The sequence below is a fragment of the Apteryx mantelli genome, chromosome 8 (genome assembly GCF_036417845.1).
Source record: "Apteryx mantelli isolate bAptMan1 chromosome 8, bAptMan1.hap1, whole genome shotgun sequence".
Lineage (NCBI taxonomy): Eukaryota > Metazoa > Chordata > Aves > Apterygiformes > Apterygidae > Apteryx > Apteryx mantelli.
Genome location: NC_089985.1, coordinates 21,151,803 through 21,164,835, shown reverse-complemented (window position 1 = coordinate 21,164,835; position 13,033 = coordinate 21,151,803). Strand labels below are relative to the sequence as shown.

The following is a 13,033-nucleotide window of genomic DNA, read 5'->3' as shown; positions in this document are numbered from 1 at the left end:
CAGCAGCCAGACAGTCCCAGCCTCCACCCTCTTCCTTACCACACCTCACCACTCATCAGACTTTTCTTGACAATGATTTGAATCACTAGTTTAGCAATATCCACTTTTTTCTTGATTATTTATCTGCCATTTAGGGAGTTGATTCAGTGAGCTGACAGCTAAATAAGCTGTGGGAATGCATGTGCAGGACTGAGGGAGAGAGAGAAGCAGGATGCCTCTTTGCAGCAGCACACAGTCATTATATCAGTTCAAATTTCCCATGTAATTTCACTGTAAATGACTATCAAGCATGCAATATAGTATCATTCACTTCAGATAAGAGGAAAATATGACCTTTCTGGTAAGAAAATGTAGCTGTGAAACAGGTCCAAAATCCTGACAATTGAAATAAATCTTACAAGGAAATTAAGGGAAACCATATTAGACCAAGTATTCCTTGCTCCTATTAAATCATTACTTCTTTGAGAAAATAGGTTAAGTAAATATATAGTGCCAGGAGAAACAGAAGTGAAATAAGTGAATCTATTGCAAATTCTAAGATGATGACATATTCTCACAAGTATCTAGATGACTTCAGCTCTTAGTGGTGCAGTATTCAGTATCCCTTCTGGTAAGCTTCAGCCATTCAGTCAGAATCTCTGTGTTATTCAGATGACCTATCCAACACTACAAACAAACAGGGAACAGCTGAAGTTAACAGCGTGAATGACTGACAAGTTGAGAGTTTTTATCAACCTATTTAACCACTACTTCCAAATAACAAACACCTCAGGAAAAAATGACTTCACTGAAGAAAATAGGCCCAAATTTGCAACTAGTGTTATCTGCCATAAATAATCTTATCAGCTCTGCTGACAATAAAGTTTTGCATAATCTTATCATGTATTTTTTCCATTAATACTTGGAAAGGCTTACGCAAAACAAACTGTATGTGGGATATTTTTTGCCCGCCCACAGGGCAGGATACTGAATATCTGAAAGCACAGGAAGGATTGCCAGCATCTGAAGTCATCATGTTTTCATAGCAGTTTCAAGTTTCAGATAAATAGCTAAGCGTACATGCTTACATATGTCAGTGTAAGGTCTCTCACAGTCCCTGGAAGGCTTAGGTAAGGTAAGCCTGAGGCCTGCAAGACAGCTGAGTTCATCTAACAATGCACTACTGCCAAAAGAGTCAAATTTTCCCCTTCCTTCTCTTTTCCCTGCACACCTCCCAGGCAGAACCCTATTGCCTCTACGCCAATGCTCATGTTGCTCTTGCCCCTCAGTGAGCCTATTCAGCTCACTGACATAGCAAAAGACATTCACAGAGTTGGGTTTGGGGGGATTTTTTGGATTACTTCCCTGACAGATTAGCAAATTAAATTAGTTCACATAGTAGTTACAGGAAGGAAAGTGGCTAGAAAATGCAGCTGGAAGTGTGTGTGGAGAAAGCAGTAATTCTTCTTTGCTCTGCTGTGAGCTCTCAGGTAAGGTTCATCACGCCTTGCAGAACACCTGAGCTCCTACGGTGTTCAGGATAGAATCGGCTACAGGCACGGGCTGGTCGTGAATGTCCTGCCCATGCCTCAGGAGGGGGAATCAGCTGATGGCACCTGCACAGCTTCCATTCTTCAGCCTGCTAACAAGAGCTCAGTAATTAGGGGAACTTGCTGAATGGCTTCAACAAGCAGTGTCTTCCCTGAAGCACCATTGCAAATCTTGTCCCTTCCTCTTCTGCACACCCCAGCTGCAGAAGTAGAAAGGTGGTCTCCTAAAGAACACCTATTTCAGATCTGCCTTCCAGCTCCAATTATCTATATGTTCAAGGCTTCCAGCAGCAGCAGTCATTCTCAGAGAAACTACACCTGACCCTAAGCATTCACAAAAATAGTTCTCCAAGGCCTTACTTTTCCTCTGCTATCCTACCTGCCTGCAAGACCCAAACACCACCATTTATTGTTCTCCTTGTGTTCTCTGAGAGCATCTGAAAATGAGAATCAGATGAGCATGTCCTCCAGTTTACATTATTACTGTGGAGAGCACAGTACCTGTGTAGGTTCTGTTTTATTCCCCAGGATTTGGCCCTGGTTATAGGGTGTTTAGTTTCAGTTAATGAAACATAATTAAACCACACAACAACTAAAGCCTGCTTCTCAGAGCCCTGCTAAAAATTCCCCACACAGTTGGCGGGGTAGGATTTAAAACTCCACACTATTCTTAGAAGTGTGTATCTGCAGCAGTTGGGAAATGCTAGGCTGCAATCAACACATTCCCCAACATGTTTAAGGCTGTGATCCTGAGTATTGCAAACTGTGGTTTTACTTATTGCAGTTTACACTAAAAAATAACCACCCTATCTCACCTACACACCTGAACATATTTTGTTAAGAATCTCACAATTGATATCACCAGAGCAATTAATTTGATAACTCACTGAGTTATAAAATTCACTGAATGACTTAAATGAGTGACGGAACACAGTATGTTAAATTTGCTTTAGAAAACTTCCCACATTCAGAGTTCCACAAAACGTTTCCAAAACATGTAAGGCCAAGAATTGACAAGTGTCTGGCAACATACAATAGGCTACAATAACATGTTTAACTGATTAAAAAATAATCAATAGACTTTGACATAGTCCACCATGTAATTTTAGAAAATAGGGGCAAGATGATTCATATTTAGCACAACAGCTTGTAGACTGACTGCAGTAATAACATATATTGTGCACATAACCTGACATGCAAGACCCAGTAGAGCCTGTGCTGTGTTACAAAAATATTCCAAGAACTTTTCTATAATATTGAGAGATATCTGACGGGATTTAGTATAAAATATGAAGAAGATAATGTTTTAAAAACAACTGAAGGCAATGGCCAACAGCTCTTTCTTTAGTTTGATTTTAAAGATGTAAAATATTCAGCATTATGAATAGAAACAGGAAGGGAGTTGCACCAACAAGAATATAATAGTTCAAAGCTTTTCCTCCCAGAGATTCAGTGCATGTGTATACTCAAGCAAGTAAAGAAGGTAGAATTTGGCTTCATAAAACTGTACAAATGAAGACACTCAGATTTTTTTTTTTGCTTTAGAGAGAAGACCCAAGAAATTCATTGTGTTAAAAGACCCTCCTGATAGAGAACAAAATTTTTCAAGTCTTACTTCTCCAAAATTTGCCTTCAGGGCAAAATTTTAATCCCTCCTAAGAGCTAGTGGAGGATTTGTCATGAACTTCCTCTAAGATCCTAAAAAATGTATACAATCTTTTATAATTCATAATATTGTATAATTTGATGGAGGAACATGTAGCATAATTTTTTTTCAATGTATTATGTACCTTTAAGCATACAGGCTAATAAATTCCAGACTCTGAGTAAAACCTAAGAGAAAGAACTTCAGTTTTGGTCACATGAAAAGGGCCAGGCAATCTCGTATCCTTAAATGGCTGTTAGATTAAAGATTTAGTGACCAGCAGAAACTAAGGCTAGAAAGCTTTAGATGAAGGAGCCACAGAAAGAACACGAGCAAGGGGATGAATGACAAAGTCTCCCACAAAACACGCTACACACAACTAGTCTGCTAGCCACAGTTACAGAGATGGGACACCTTCAATCTTCCAGCCTGAAAATAATTTTGAAGTGGTTAGAAAATGTAATATGCATCAAATATGCACATCCACAGATGCAATATTTAAATCTGTATAGGTGTTCATTAAGATAACCTAATATATTTACTAATTGCCAATAATTATTTACATTCCACAGATGGTTTTTAACTTCTTTTGTCTCTAGGTTTTCCTCACTCCTTTAAAGCTCTTTTTCTCTGTATATTTTAGATCATTATTGACACAGATATTTTTCATGAAACACCTTCCAGGTTAGCTCAGAATTTGTGACCTGATGGATACATAAAATCATATTTAATGTGATAGGTGCTGCTTCTGATTATCATCCGTTCCCTCAACTTAAGGCTTTTCATTTACTGAGGGCTGAGTTTTCCATCACTAAGAGAAATCTTGTCTGTCTTACGCTTATTAGCCAACAAAAGTGGCACCATGCTGAACCCCAGAAGAGTTCTTCAGCTGGACATATCCTAGATGAAAGCTTTCTGCTGCTTATTGTGCAACTTTAAAGCACAGTTGACTGAACCAGCTGAAATACTTTGTAGACTAATGGTGAAAATGGCCTTCAGCTTTGAAGACATTAAACTAGCCTCTGAGTGAGACAACTGAACCTCATTTCTTTTGGGAATGCTGTGAAATAACATACAGTCAATGAGTAAATCTCTCCAAAAAGTCACTTTTGTGAGCAAGTACCCAAAGATTTTAGATGTCTATTCATATGCCTTTCATCTAGAATAAACTACATTTTTTAGATTTTCAATTTTAATTTCTTGTTAGCTTATTTTTCACTTTTAAAATGCAAAATCTTGGTTCTGGCTGTTGAAGACACCACTTCCCAATCAGCTGAGGCATCCCAGATCCCAGGCCTTTGGTTTAATTGATAGGTGGCTGTGGCAGACATTTACATTAAGGGACCTTTAATAAACTTTCTCTCCCCTCCATTTCTTTGCTGTCAGAGACTCAAGGCCACATGCAGACAAATGCATAGTGGCAGTATATTTTCTCACTATAAGAATATAAAATCCACTTTAATACCAAGTATAAGAACCCCTTTTCTGTTCCAAACGCAGCTACAGAAGGCAGCTCATCAACAAGCAAAATAATCAGATTCATTATGATGTACAAAATGGTGAGTCACAAACTCCCTAACCATTCTTACCAGAAAATATAGGCTATATTTTCAGCTGGTAACAATCTGATCACCTCCATTCACTTCAAACTCACTTTTTCAAACATAGTTTTTAAAATGTGAGAGCTTCTGGCCTTTTACCTTTAATCAAATATTTGTTCTGAGAAGCAGCTGTTTACTACTATAACAACCTATAATTCATTATACATGTAGTAGCTTAAGTTACTGATTTGTTTAGAAGGAAGTCACATTCTGATGAATAAGTGTAGAATTGAGGATGGTTTGAGTTGCAGACTATGCCAGGGACAGCTGCTGCAGTTCTGACATGGCAGGATATCTCCATACCAGTATTCAGACTATGCTCTAAAATGGACAAGAGAATCTGCGCTTTCAGCTGTAAACGTTCTTCTCTGGGCCTACTTCTAAATTTTTATTCGGGATGTTCCATTCTCATAAATTCCCACCCACTTCGTTGTATGACTTCATTATGCAATTCTTTCGCCATTTGCTCTGGATTCTCATTAGGCAATCTGACTCCTACGCTAGGAATCCAGCACAAAATGGAAGTGAACAAATGAAGAGGTGAAGCCAAAAGAATAGGATCTGCACGACAGACCGTGTGATACAACAAACATTTTCTGCGTAACTCAGAATATCAGTTTCACTAAAGGAAAATATACAGTTGCCAATTATAGAAAATACAAATTAACACATTTTTCTTCCAAAATACTTTTTGTTGCTTAAATTTGCAGAGTAGGTAAATAGTTTCCTCTGGATATATTTCTGGCAAGCAAGTTCTGAAAATCTTATTCCAAGAATCCTGCAGACTGAAAGCACAGCTGTTTGGATTTACTGATCTGACAACATATAACACGTTGGATACTGCACTCGTACTGGTGAAGCAGGCTTAAGGGCAGACAAAATGACAGCTGGCCCATTTCTTCTCTTACATGTAAATCGCATTTAGAATAGGATTAAGATAACTGGAAAACAATCTACTGACTGAACAACAAATTCTACCTAGCAAGAGGATTTAAATAACTCAAAACATTTAGAGTATACTTTAAATACTTCCATAATAATGGTCATTTAAAAAGGGATGTAACATTCTAAGGATCGTCTTCAGTTTCTTTCAAAATCTGGGGGGTTAGATTAGGGAAAGACATGTTAAATTCTCTTCTGGTCTGTAAATGGGTAATTGTCCATAAACAATGCTTTTAAAAATGTTGAAATGATTTTGGAGTATAATATTTGGAAAATATTCATTGATCGTTAAAATTCAAAGGAAGGGAAAATCAATCCCATTGATTCTAATTTGAACTTGAAATACTGGTCTCACTCCTCCATCCACTGAGAATGGAATCCCATTCATATCAGAGGACAGATTCTGACCCAAAACATACTTATTTATGATGTTATTATTTGCTGTTTTTAATGGTAAGTAAATTTCTAAACATGCTGAGATTCAGATAAGCCCTTAAATCTTAAGATGAACTCTACAGAACAGAAAGATGAAACATAAGGGTTTTTTTTCAAAATGTAATAAGTATAGTATAAGTTAGTATAGCTTTAAAGGAAAGCTATACTAACTTATGAAAGATCAAAGAGAAGGACAGTTTCTCTATTGGCTTCTGTAGAAAGAATGTATGCATTTAATTCAGTGAGTTGTTTAAACTTATTCTCAGATCCATAAACTGAACACATTTAAATTCCCATGTAATCTGGCTCTTGATATACTTTGGTCTATTTGCCTTTGAACTTCACATTTGTCTTTCTTGTGGTAATGTTTTAATTTTGGGTGCTGACCAAATGAAGCACATGTTAATATTTAAAAAAAGAGAACAACTCTTAGCTGGCGAATCAACACGGGGTCTTTGCAAGTTTGAACAAAACCTCAGGGTGAGTCTCAGCATAAACAAAACAAACAAATGCATCCTTAATCTTAGTATGGATGGAAACATCCTGCTTGGGTACATGGGCTAGTGACGACACAGTAGAACGGTGGAAATTGAAATTAAATAATGATTCACATTAGATTCTGAGGATGTAAACTCACCATCAAGTGTTGAATTCTGTAGCAACTTAGAATTTCCTAGTAATCAGCCTGATTTGCCACCCAGATTCAGGTCACTCTATTGACATGTAAAGTAAAACCCCTCAGCAAATCCTGCTGAGTTTAGTCATCTCAGAGAAAAAAAACATGCTGACTCTCATGTTAGTGTCCTTACAGAGACTGAAGTTACATGATACTGAGGGAACAAAGGGACTCTAGATTCACATTACACTTCAATGCTGTTTGAATTCAGCTTTATCTTGCTTATATACCAGGATTTCTTTCATGACTGGATTTTACTAGAGGCAGTTCCACTTGTTTTGCAAGCTTCCTAGATTGATTTTGGAAGGCTGGCTCCCACTCATGTAACTGGAAAGGTCAAAACGCACGCCATCCCTTACAGAGCATAATGCTGTTTTCAGCAAAAGTCCGCAGCAAAAAACCCTTCAAGTCAGCTGAACAGAAATCCAGTGCAAGAGCCACTGCATTTTAGATTCATCTAACACAGCACTAGCATTTTAGACTCATCTTGGTAACACTGAAATGGTGATCCTGAAATCCTTTACTCAGACAAAGCTTCCACTGAGTCCTGGGTAGCTGACCAGTAATATGCACAGATTAACACTTGCACTTAATGACAGAGCAGATTGCTTCATTTTTATTTCTACTTTATGTTAGCAGGTCTAAAACATTCTTCCAGCTATGAATATAGAAAATTCATCTAGGAAACTATATTAAAAGTGCCATCTCAACAAACCCCATACATCTACAGCTCTAACATCGCAACAAGTTGAAACATACATGTGAAACATACTTCTAAGAAAGAGGAATATTTAATAAATTTAAATTATTTATTTTTCACCACAAATATAGATGAGGGGAAGAAAGAGGAACAGGAACATAATTAAAGTATACCTCTACCATGGTCCTGGAAGATTCTGGTTTGGGCATTTAACAGTTAAAGAGGCTATGGCATGCTAACTGAGCACACTGAAACAAAGAGTTGGCAGCTTCTGAAGGAAAAGGGCTTGTGCTCCACTGTTCCAACTTGTCAGTCAACTCATGCCAGGGCTCTCCACGTCTGCCTCCTCTACACACCCTCATTACATGCGTCTGTCTGCACTGATCTGCTCAGGGACTCTTTTGATAAGTCAAAAATTCTGCCTTCTATCTGCTCTGGAATTGGATCAAATCACCTCAGCTTTTTTTGTAGCCCCACCAGGAGGCTCTTTGCTTATGGTTTCATTCTGTTTTCCTTCACTACTTGTCTGTTTTTGACTTCTAGAATGGAGGAAGCTGAATTGCTGAAGGAAAGATTCCAGGCCATAACAGTAAGTGCTTATAGTTACAACTTGCTATTTAAAAAGAAAAAAAAAAAAAAGGAAAAAAGCTTTGAAGTAACATATTAATGAGCTGCTGTGTGTTTGCTGAAGAATCATTTATCCCATGAAGGAAAAAGAAAAAGCACTTATATCTGTTTGAAATGGCTACTTTTTAATTCTGGTTTATAAGCTATTACTTCAGGACAGCAAAGTTGCCTTTACTGATTTTATTATGGGTTGAATTTAATGTAAAAATATAATACAAAGTAGTGAAAGTACATGTGCAAATCACTACTAGATAGGCTAAAATATGTATTACTATCATCATAACTGAATGCTTGCTTGAAGGACAGCAGGTCAAAAGGCAGCTAGAGAACTCCAGAACAAATCAATTTTCCCATTTCACAACAAAAGTGATAGATGAAAGATTTTCCTTTTTGCATTGTAGAGTTAAATAAAATTGCTGGATTATTGATAATCTATCTTCAATAATGCTGTTTGAAAAAGTAAGAAGGAAGAGCTTAGAATAATCAAATTCCTACCTGTCAGTTTTCCGGGAGGGTGGGGGGGGCAGAGAGATACAGTGAGTGAAGTTTATGCTGAAGACTTTAGAAAACATGTTCAGTTCCTTTTCTAAAGGGAATTCTGCTTTAAAAATTTTGGGTTTTTTTTTTGGGGGGGGGTGTTCGGGGGGGCTTGGAGGTATGGGGGTTTTGTTGCCCCCCCCCCTTTTTTTAAGGAATTACTGGAGTCATTTTTTAAAGGAATATATAAAGTTGATGCAACAAAAGTGGCTGAGTACACCTCTGATTTTATTTCCCCTGAAAGCTATTGGGTCACAGAAAGATTAAACAGAAAGAATTTGGCCTTTCAGGATTAAAGGAAAATTGTAGAAGGAGCACTTGCTTATTGTCACAGGCAATATTTATGAACATATAATGGAAACATATTTTTCACACTCTTAGCATGATAATGAAGTTAGTTGTGAAACAAATACTACTATCAGAATAAATGGTGAACAGAGTTAAAACATACCTTACTGGAACTGAACATATTAGGAAAATGTGAGAACCAATAAATGAAAATCTAAATGAGTCAAACAGGATTTTAGGCTGTTTTTAAATATGTGACACTCAATAAAGGCCAGCAGGCCCACTTATATTCACTTGAGACTTGATTCAAATCCACAATAAGGCAATTGGAAATGTCTTGGGGTTGGAGGAGGGGTTGTTTGTTTGTAACTGTAGAGATGTAACTTTCTCTAGTGTCTGGGCTCAAAAGATAGGAAATGCTTTGGAGCTCCAGGGAAGAAAGAAATCCCCGCCTTGCAATGTTTTATACTTCCCAGTATCTGGCAGAAGGAATGAGGCCTCAGACTTGCTAACGCAGGCTCCTCTGTGTGGCACTGGAGTTAGTGATCTCTGGCTGCACCTTTGCCTTCAGAGGAACACTGGAGAAGCATTTTTTAAAAATCTGTGACAGCTTCCAGTGTCTTGCATTACAGGAAATGGGAAATCATATTTGAGCTCTGGCCAGGACTTCATTTATTACACTTGCTGCATAAAGTAACCCTTTGCTCTTTACTTTGGTAGTTGCTTACTTATCAATTCAGAGCATTTCGTTGAAACACTCAATGTATTCATTGCAGTGCACCGCAGAAAGGAAGAAGTCTAAAGAAAATGCAATTACCCTCAGGTTTAAGAAGCTGCAATAGCAGTTGTCTAAGAAAACAACACAATTCAATCTCAAGGTACTCAGCAGCTCTGGGAAGGTTTGTCCCAAGCAGGCAACATGCCTGGGAACAGTAAGTGCTACCCTAAAGACATTGTGTTGTGAAGGGATCTAATAGAGGTAACATTGGGCAGTCAGGTACTCAGAGCAGTAGAGAACTGGACTTCTAAACTAATTGGTTTCTCTTGTTAAATGCCCAGCTCCTTTACTGCACCTGATTCCTGCAGAGCCACTAGAGTTTTTCGAGTTCTTTTTGTATCTTCAAGTAGCAAAGCAAAAAAGGAAAAGCAATTATTTTTTCTAAATTTTTGATGGTCCCATGGCTCTGAAAAGAAACTCTCTCTCTTATGTGGCTTCCCCCTGCTGCTGGTGTACATAAGAGGTAACAAGTTAAAAATATCTAATGCATTTGTTTTGCTAGAGACTGTGAGATCTTAAAACAGAGAGGCTGTAATGTTTGCTGCGGCAAATACATGGAGACAAAACAGTCAAAGAAGAATGCAGGACTTGATTTTTTTTCCATCAAATCATCTGTTCTATAAGAAAGCAAAAATTACAGAAATCCTTAAGTATTTGAATTATGGCATTTCTGCAGTCTTGTCCCATCAGACTGAGGTGTCTGTACCTCCAGCCAAGGACCTCTGCATGACTAAGAAGCATCTCTGGAAAACTGTATGAAAATAATACATTAGCTAATTAACACATTAGTTGCTCTGATGGCCTTGACAGTACATGGCATCTGCCATGGGACCAAGCAGACAAAAAAAACAAAAAAACCAAAACAAACAACCACACACATTGGCACCACAGTGGACTACTGACACAAATTCACTGACCTGGCACACAGGTTATCTAGCAAGAGACCCCTCTGTAGACATGTTTCCCTTCCTTTCAGATAGGCCCACTTTGGAACATCTTCTCTATACTCAGAGCCAGGAAAGACTCCTACGGATTTCAGTAGGAGTGAGCATTAAGGCAAACTCAAGTCTCCCCTTGCACTGACATATGATAAAAAGGAAGAGATTAGGGTGCTCTTTCAGAAAGAGCAAATCCTGGCCACGTTAACAAAAGAGCGTGCTAAGAGAAGACTTCCGTCTGTAACCTGATTATCTGCAGGGGCATGGTATGAAGTTCAGTAGAAGCATGGATCCCTTGGATATCTTCTAGTAATAAACATTTATTCCAACATATGCATAGTCAAAGCTTTGTACAGCAAAACATTACTTGCAAACAAAGCATAGTATAGAGTGCACTGCAAGGGTGTCCTAACTTGTTTTAGGACTTGCTTTAGTCCCTCTTATGCTCTTCATTTCCCTTGAATTCAACTTCTGGTGTTCAGCTTTCAGCTTTCTTAGACTAGATGTGCATACACACGATAGCCTATTTCAATCTACTTTATCTGGATAAACACATAGTGAATGCTTATTATCAACTAGTGAAATTGAAAGATAGTTAGAACGCTAAAGGATATGAGTAGAAAATTTTAAGAAAATATAGGAATGCAAGACAAACAGACCTTTAACAAGAGGAAAAGGAAAGTTTCATTTACCAAAGAGATTTTTTTATTATACATAGCTCAATTAAATTGCAGTTATTTGTACCTTCATGATTTCTTTCTGTGCAGTACTTTTATGCACTTTTCATTTCAGACCGCATAGACTCCTGGTACAAGTCTCCAATGGCAAAAATAGAATATTCAAATTACCTCAGAATATTCTTTAATAATATAAATCAAGTGAGTTCATTCTCCAGCTAAGCATTTTATCCAGAACTTCACTACAGGGAAAAGATGATTTCCTTAAGAACTCTAACCCTCTAAACACAAGCTCTTGTCACATTTGCTCATCTAATGATGGGTTAAAGGCCATTCATACAGTGAGATTAGGAATATTTCCTGGTAAAGAAAGCTGTGAAGGTCAGGGACCAGAGATGCTCTGTCCCCAAAATCAGGACTGGCTGAGTAAAATCCAGTATAGCAGTTCTTAGATAAACATTCTCTAAAAAGAGGCATTGCAGAAGAATTGTATGTTGTAGTGTTCTTAAATCAGCAGATGTATTAAAGAACATAGACAAACCTCAATATCACTACTGAGATGAAGGTAGCAAGTATCTTGAGGAACGATCCCTACATGCTAAGTCTAGTGTATTAAAGAGGCAGACTAACACCACGAAGAAAAAGTTGTAAAATACAGATGGTCTTTAAAGACTGATACTGGAATTCTTCTGAACTTTACAGATAGAAAGAGAGAAGAGATCACTGACACCTATTCACTTACTAACCCCCAGCATGAGACCAATTGTGTTTGGCCAGCCTGTTGTCCTGCCCTAGATCTCCACATGGCTGCGTCATTTCTTCTACTTCCTGCCCCTAAAGTGTCCCTACAAGCCTGTGGCCCCACTGCTAACTTCTGATTTTTAGAATCAAGTGAAGAGACTCAACCCCAAGCATGCTACAGCTCTTCCTGTTTCTGAATTGCAGATTCTAGGAAAACAGGAGATAACTCCCAGCCCCATGCCTAGCACTTCCTTTTTATTGACTTTCCATGCTCTGTAAGCTCAGCTGGTTCCTCAGGTGGCCTGAAAGGGCAAGCCTCTCCCTTCATTTGTGAAGGAATTTAACTCTTTCCTAAGCCATGCTTGACCAAAAAAAACAAAAACAAAAAAACACCACACACCCTGCTAGAAAACCCTATTTGTAATCTGTTCTTCTAGAGAAAGAAAAGGGGGATTAGCCTCCAGTCGGCAAACGTTTCTGCACATGACAGATGACATGATTTACTTCCCTAAAAATGTATCAAGAAACAAGTGCAAAAGTTGCCATCTCCAGTAATACAACTTTATAGCACTAAGGCTGACCAAGAGAATAGTCTATTAATAAACACATCCTGTAAGTTAGTTGCCTTTGGTGTGATTTATCTCCCACTGACTGTTGAAGACAAAGCACTAAATCAGTGTTTAGTCTCATATAAAGGAGCCACAAGGATGCTCTACATTACCAAGGCTATCCAAAGACACAAACAGCTTGAGCGTTCCCAAGATTCAGAGACTGTTCACCCATATTTTTTTTCTATAAGTAGTAGTAAAAAGGATGGAGGTGGCAGCACTATGACAGATCAGCAGTATTTGATGTTTCTCTTTCTAAAGGTCAGCAACCATGACAACAGCCTTTGCACAGACAGATTTTTTTTTTTTTT

General features: G+C 38.1%; 1 protein-coding gene across 1 annotated transcript in view; it reads left to right on the top strand.

The window, feature by feature from the left end:
• Positions 1-9,899: 9,899 nt before the first annotated feature.
• PALMD (palmdelphin) overlaps positions 9,900-13,033 on the top strand; it is a 31,865-nt gene continuing 28,731 nt past the window's right edge. The window contains exons 1-2 of the mRNA XM_067300732.1: positions 9,900-9,912; positions 11,489-11,574. Coding sequence (XP_067156833.1) covers positions 9,900-9,912; positions 11,489-11,574 — 99 coding nt within the window. The remainder of the gene's footprint in view (positions 9,913-11,488; positions 11,575-13,033) is intronic.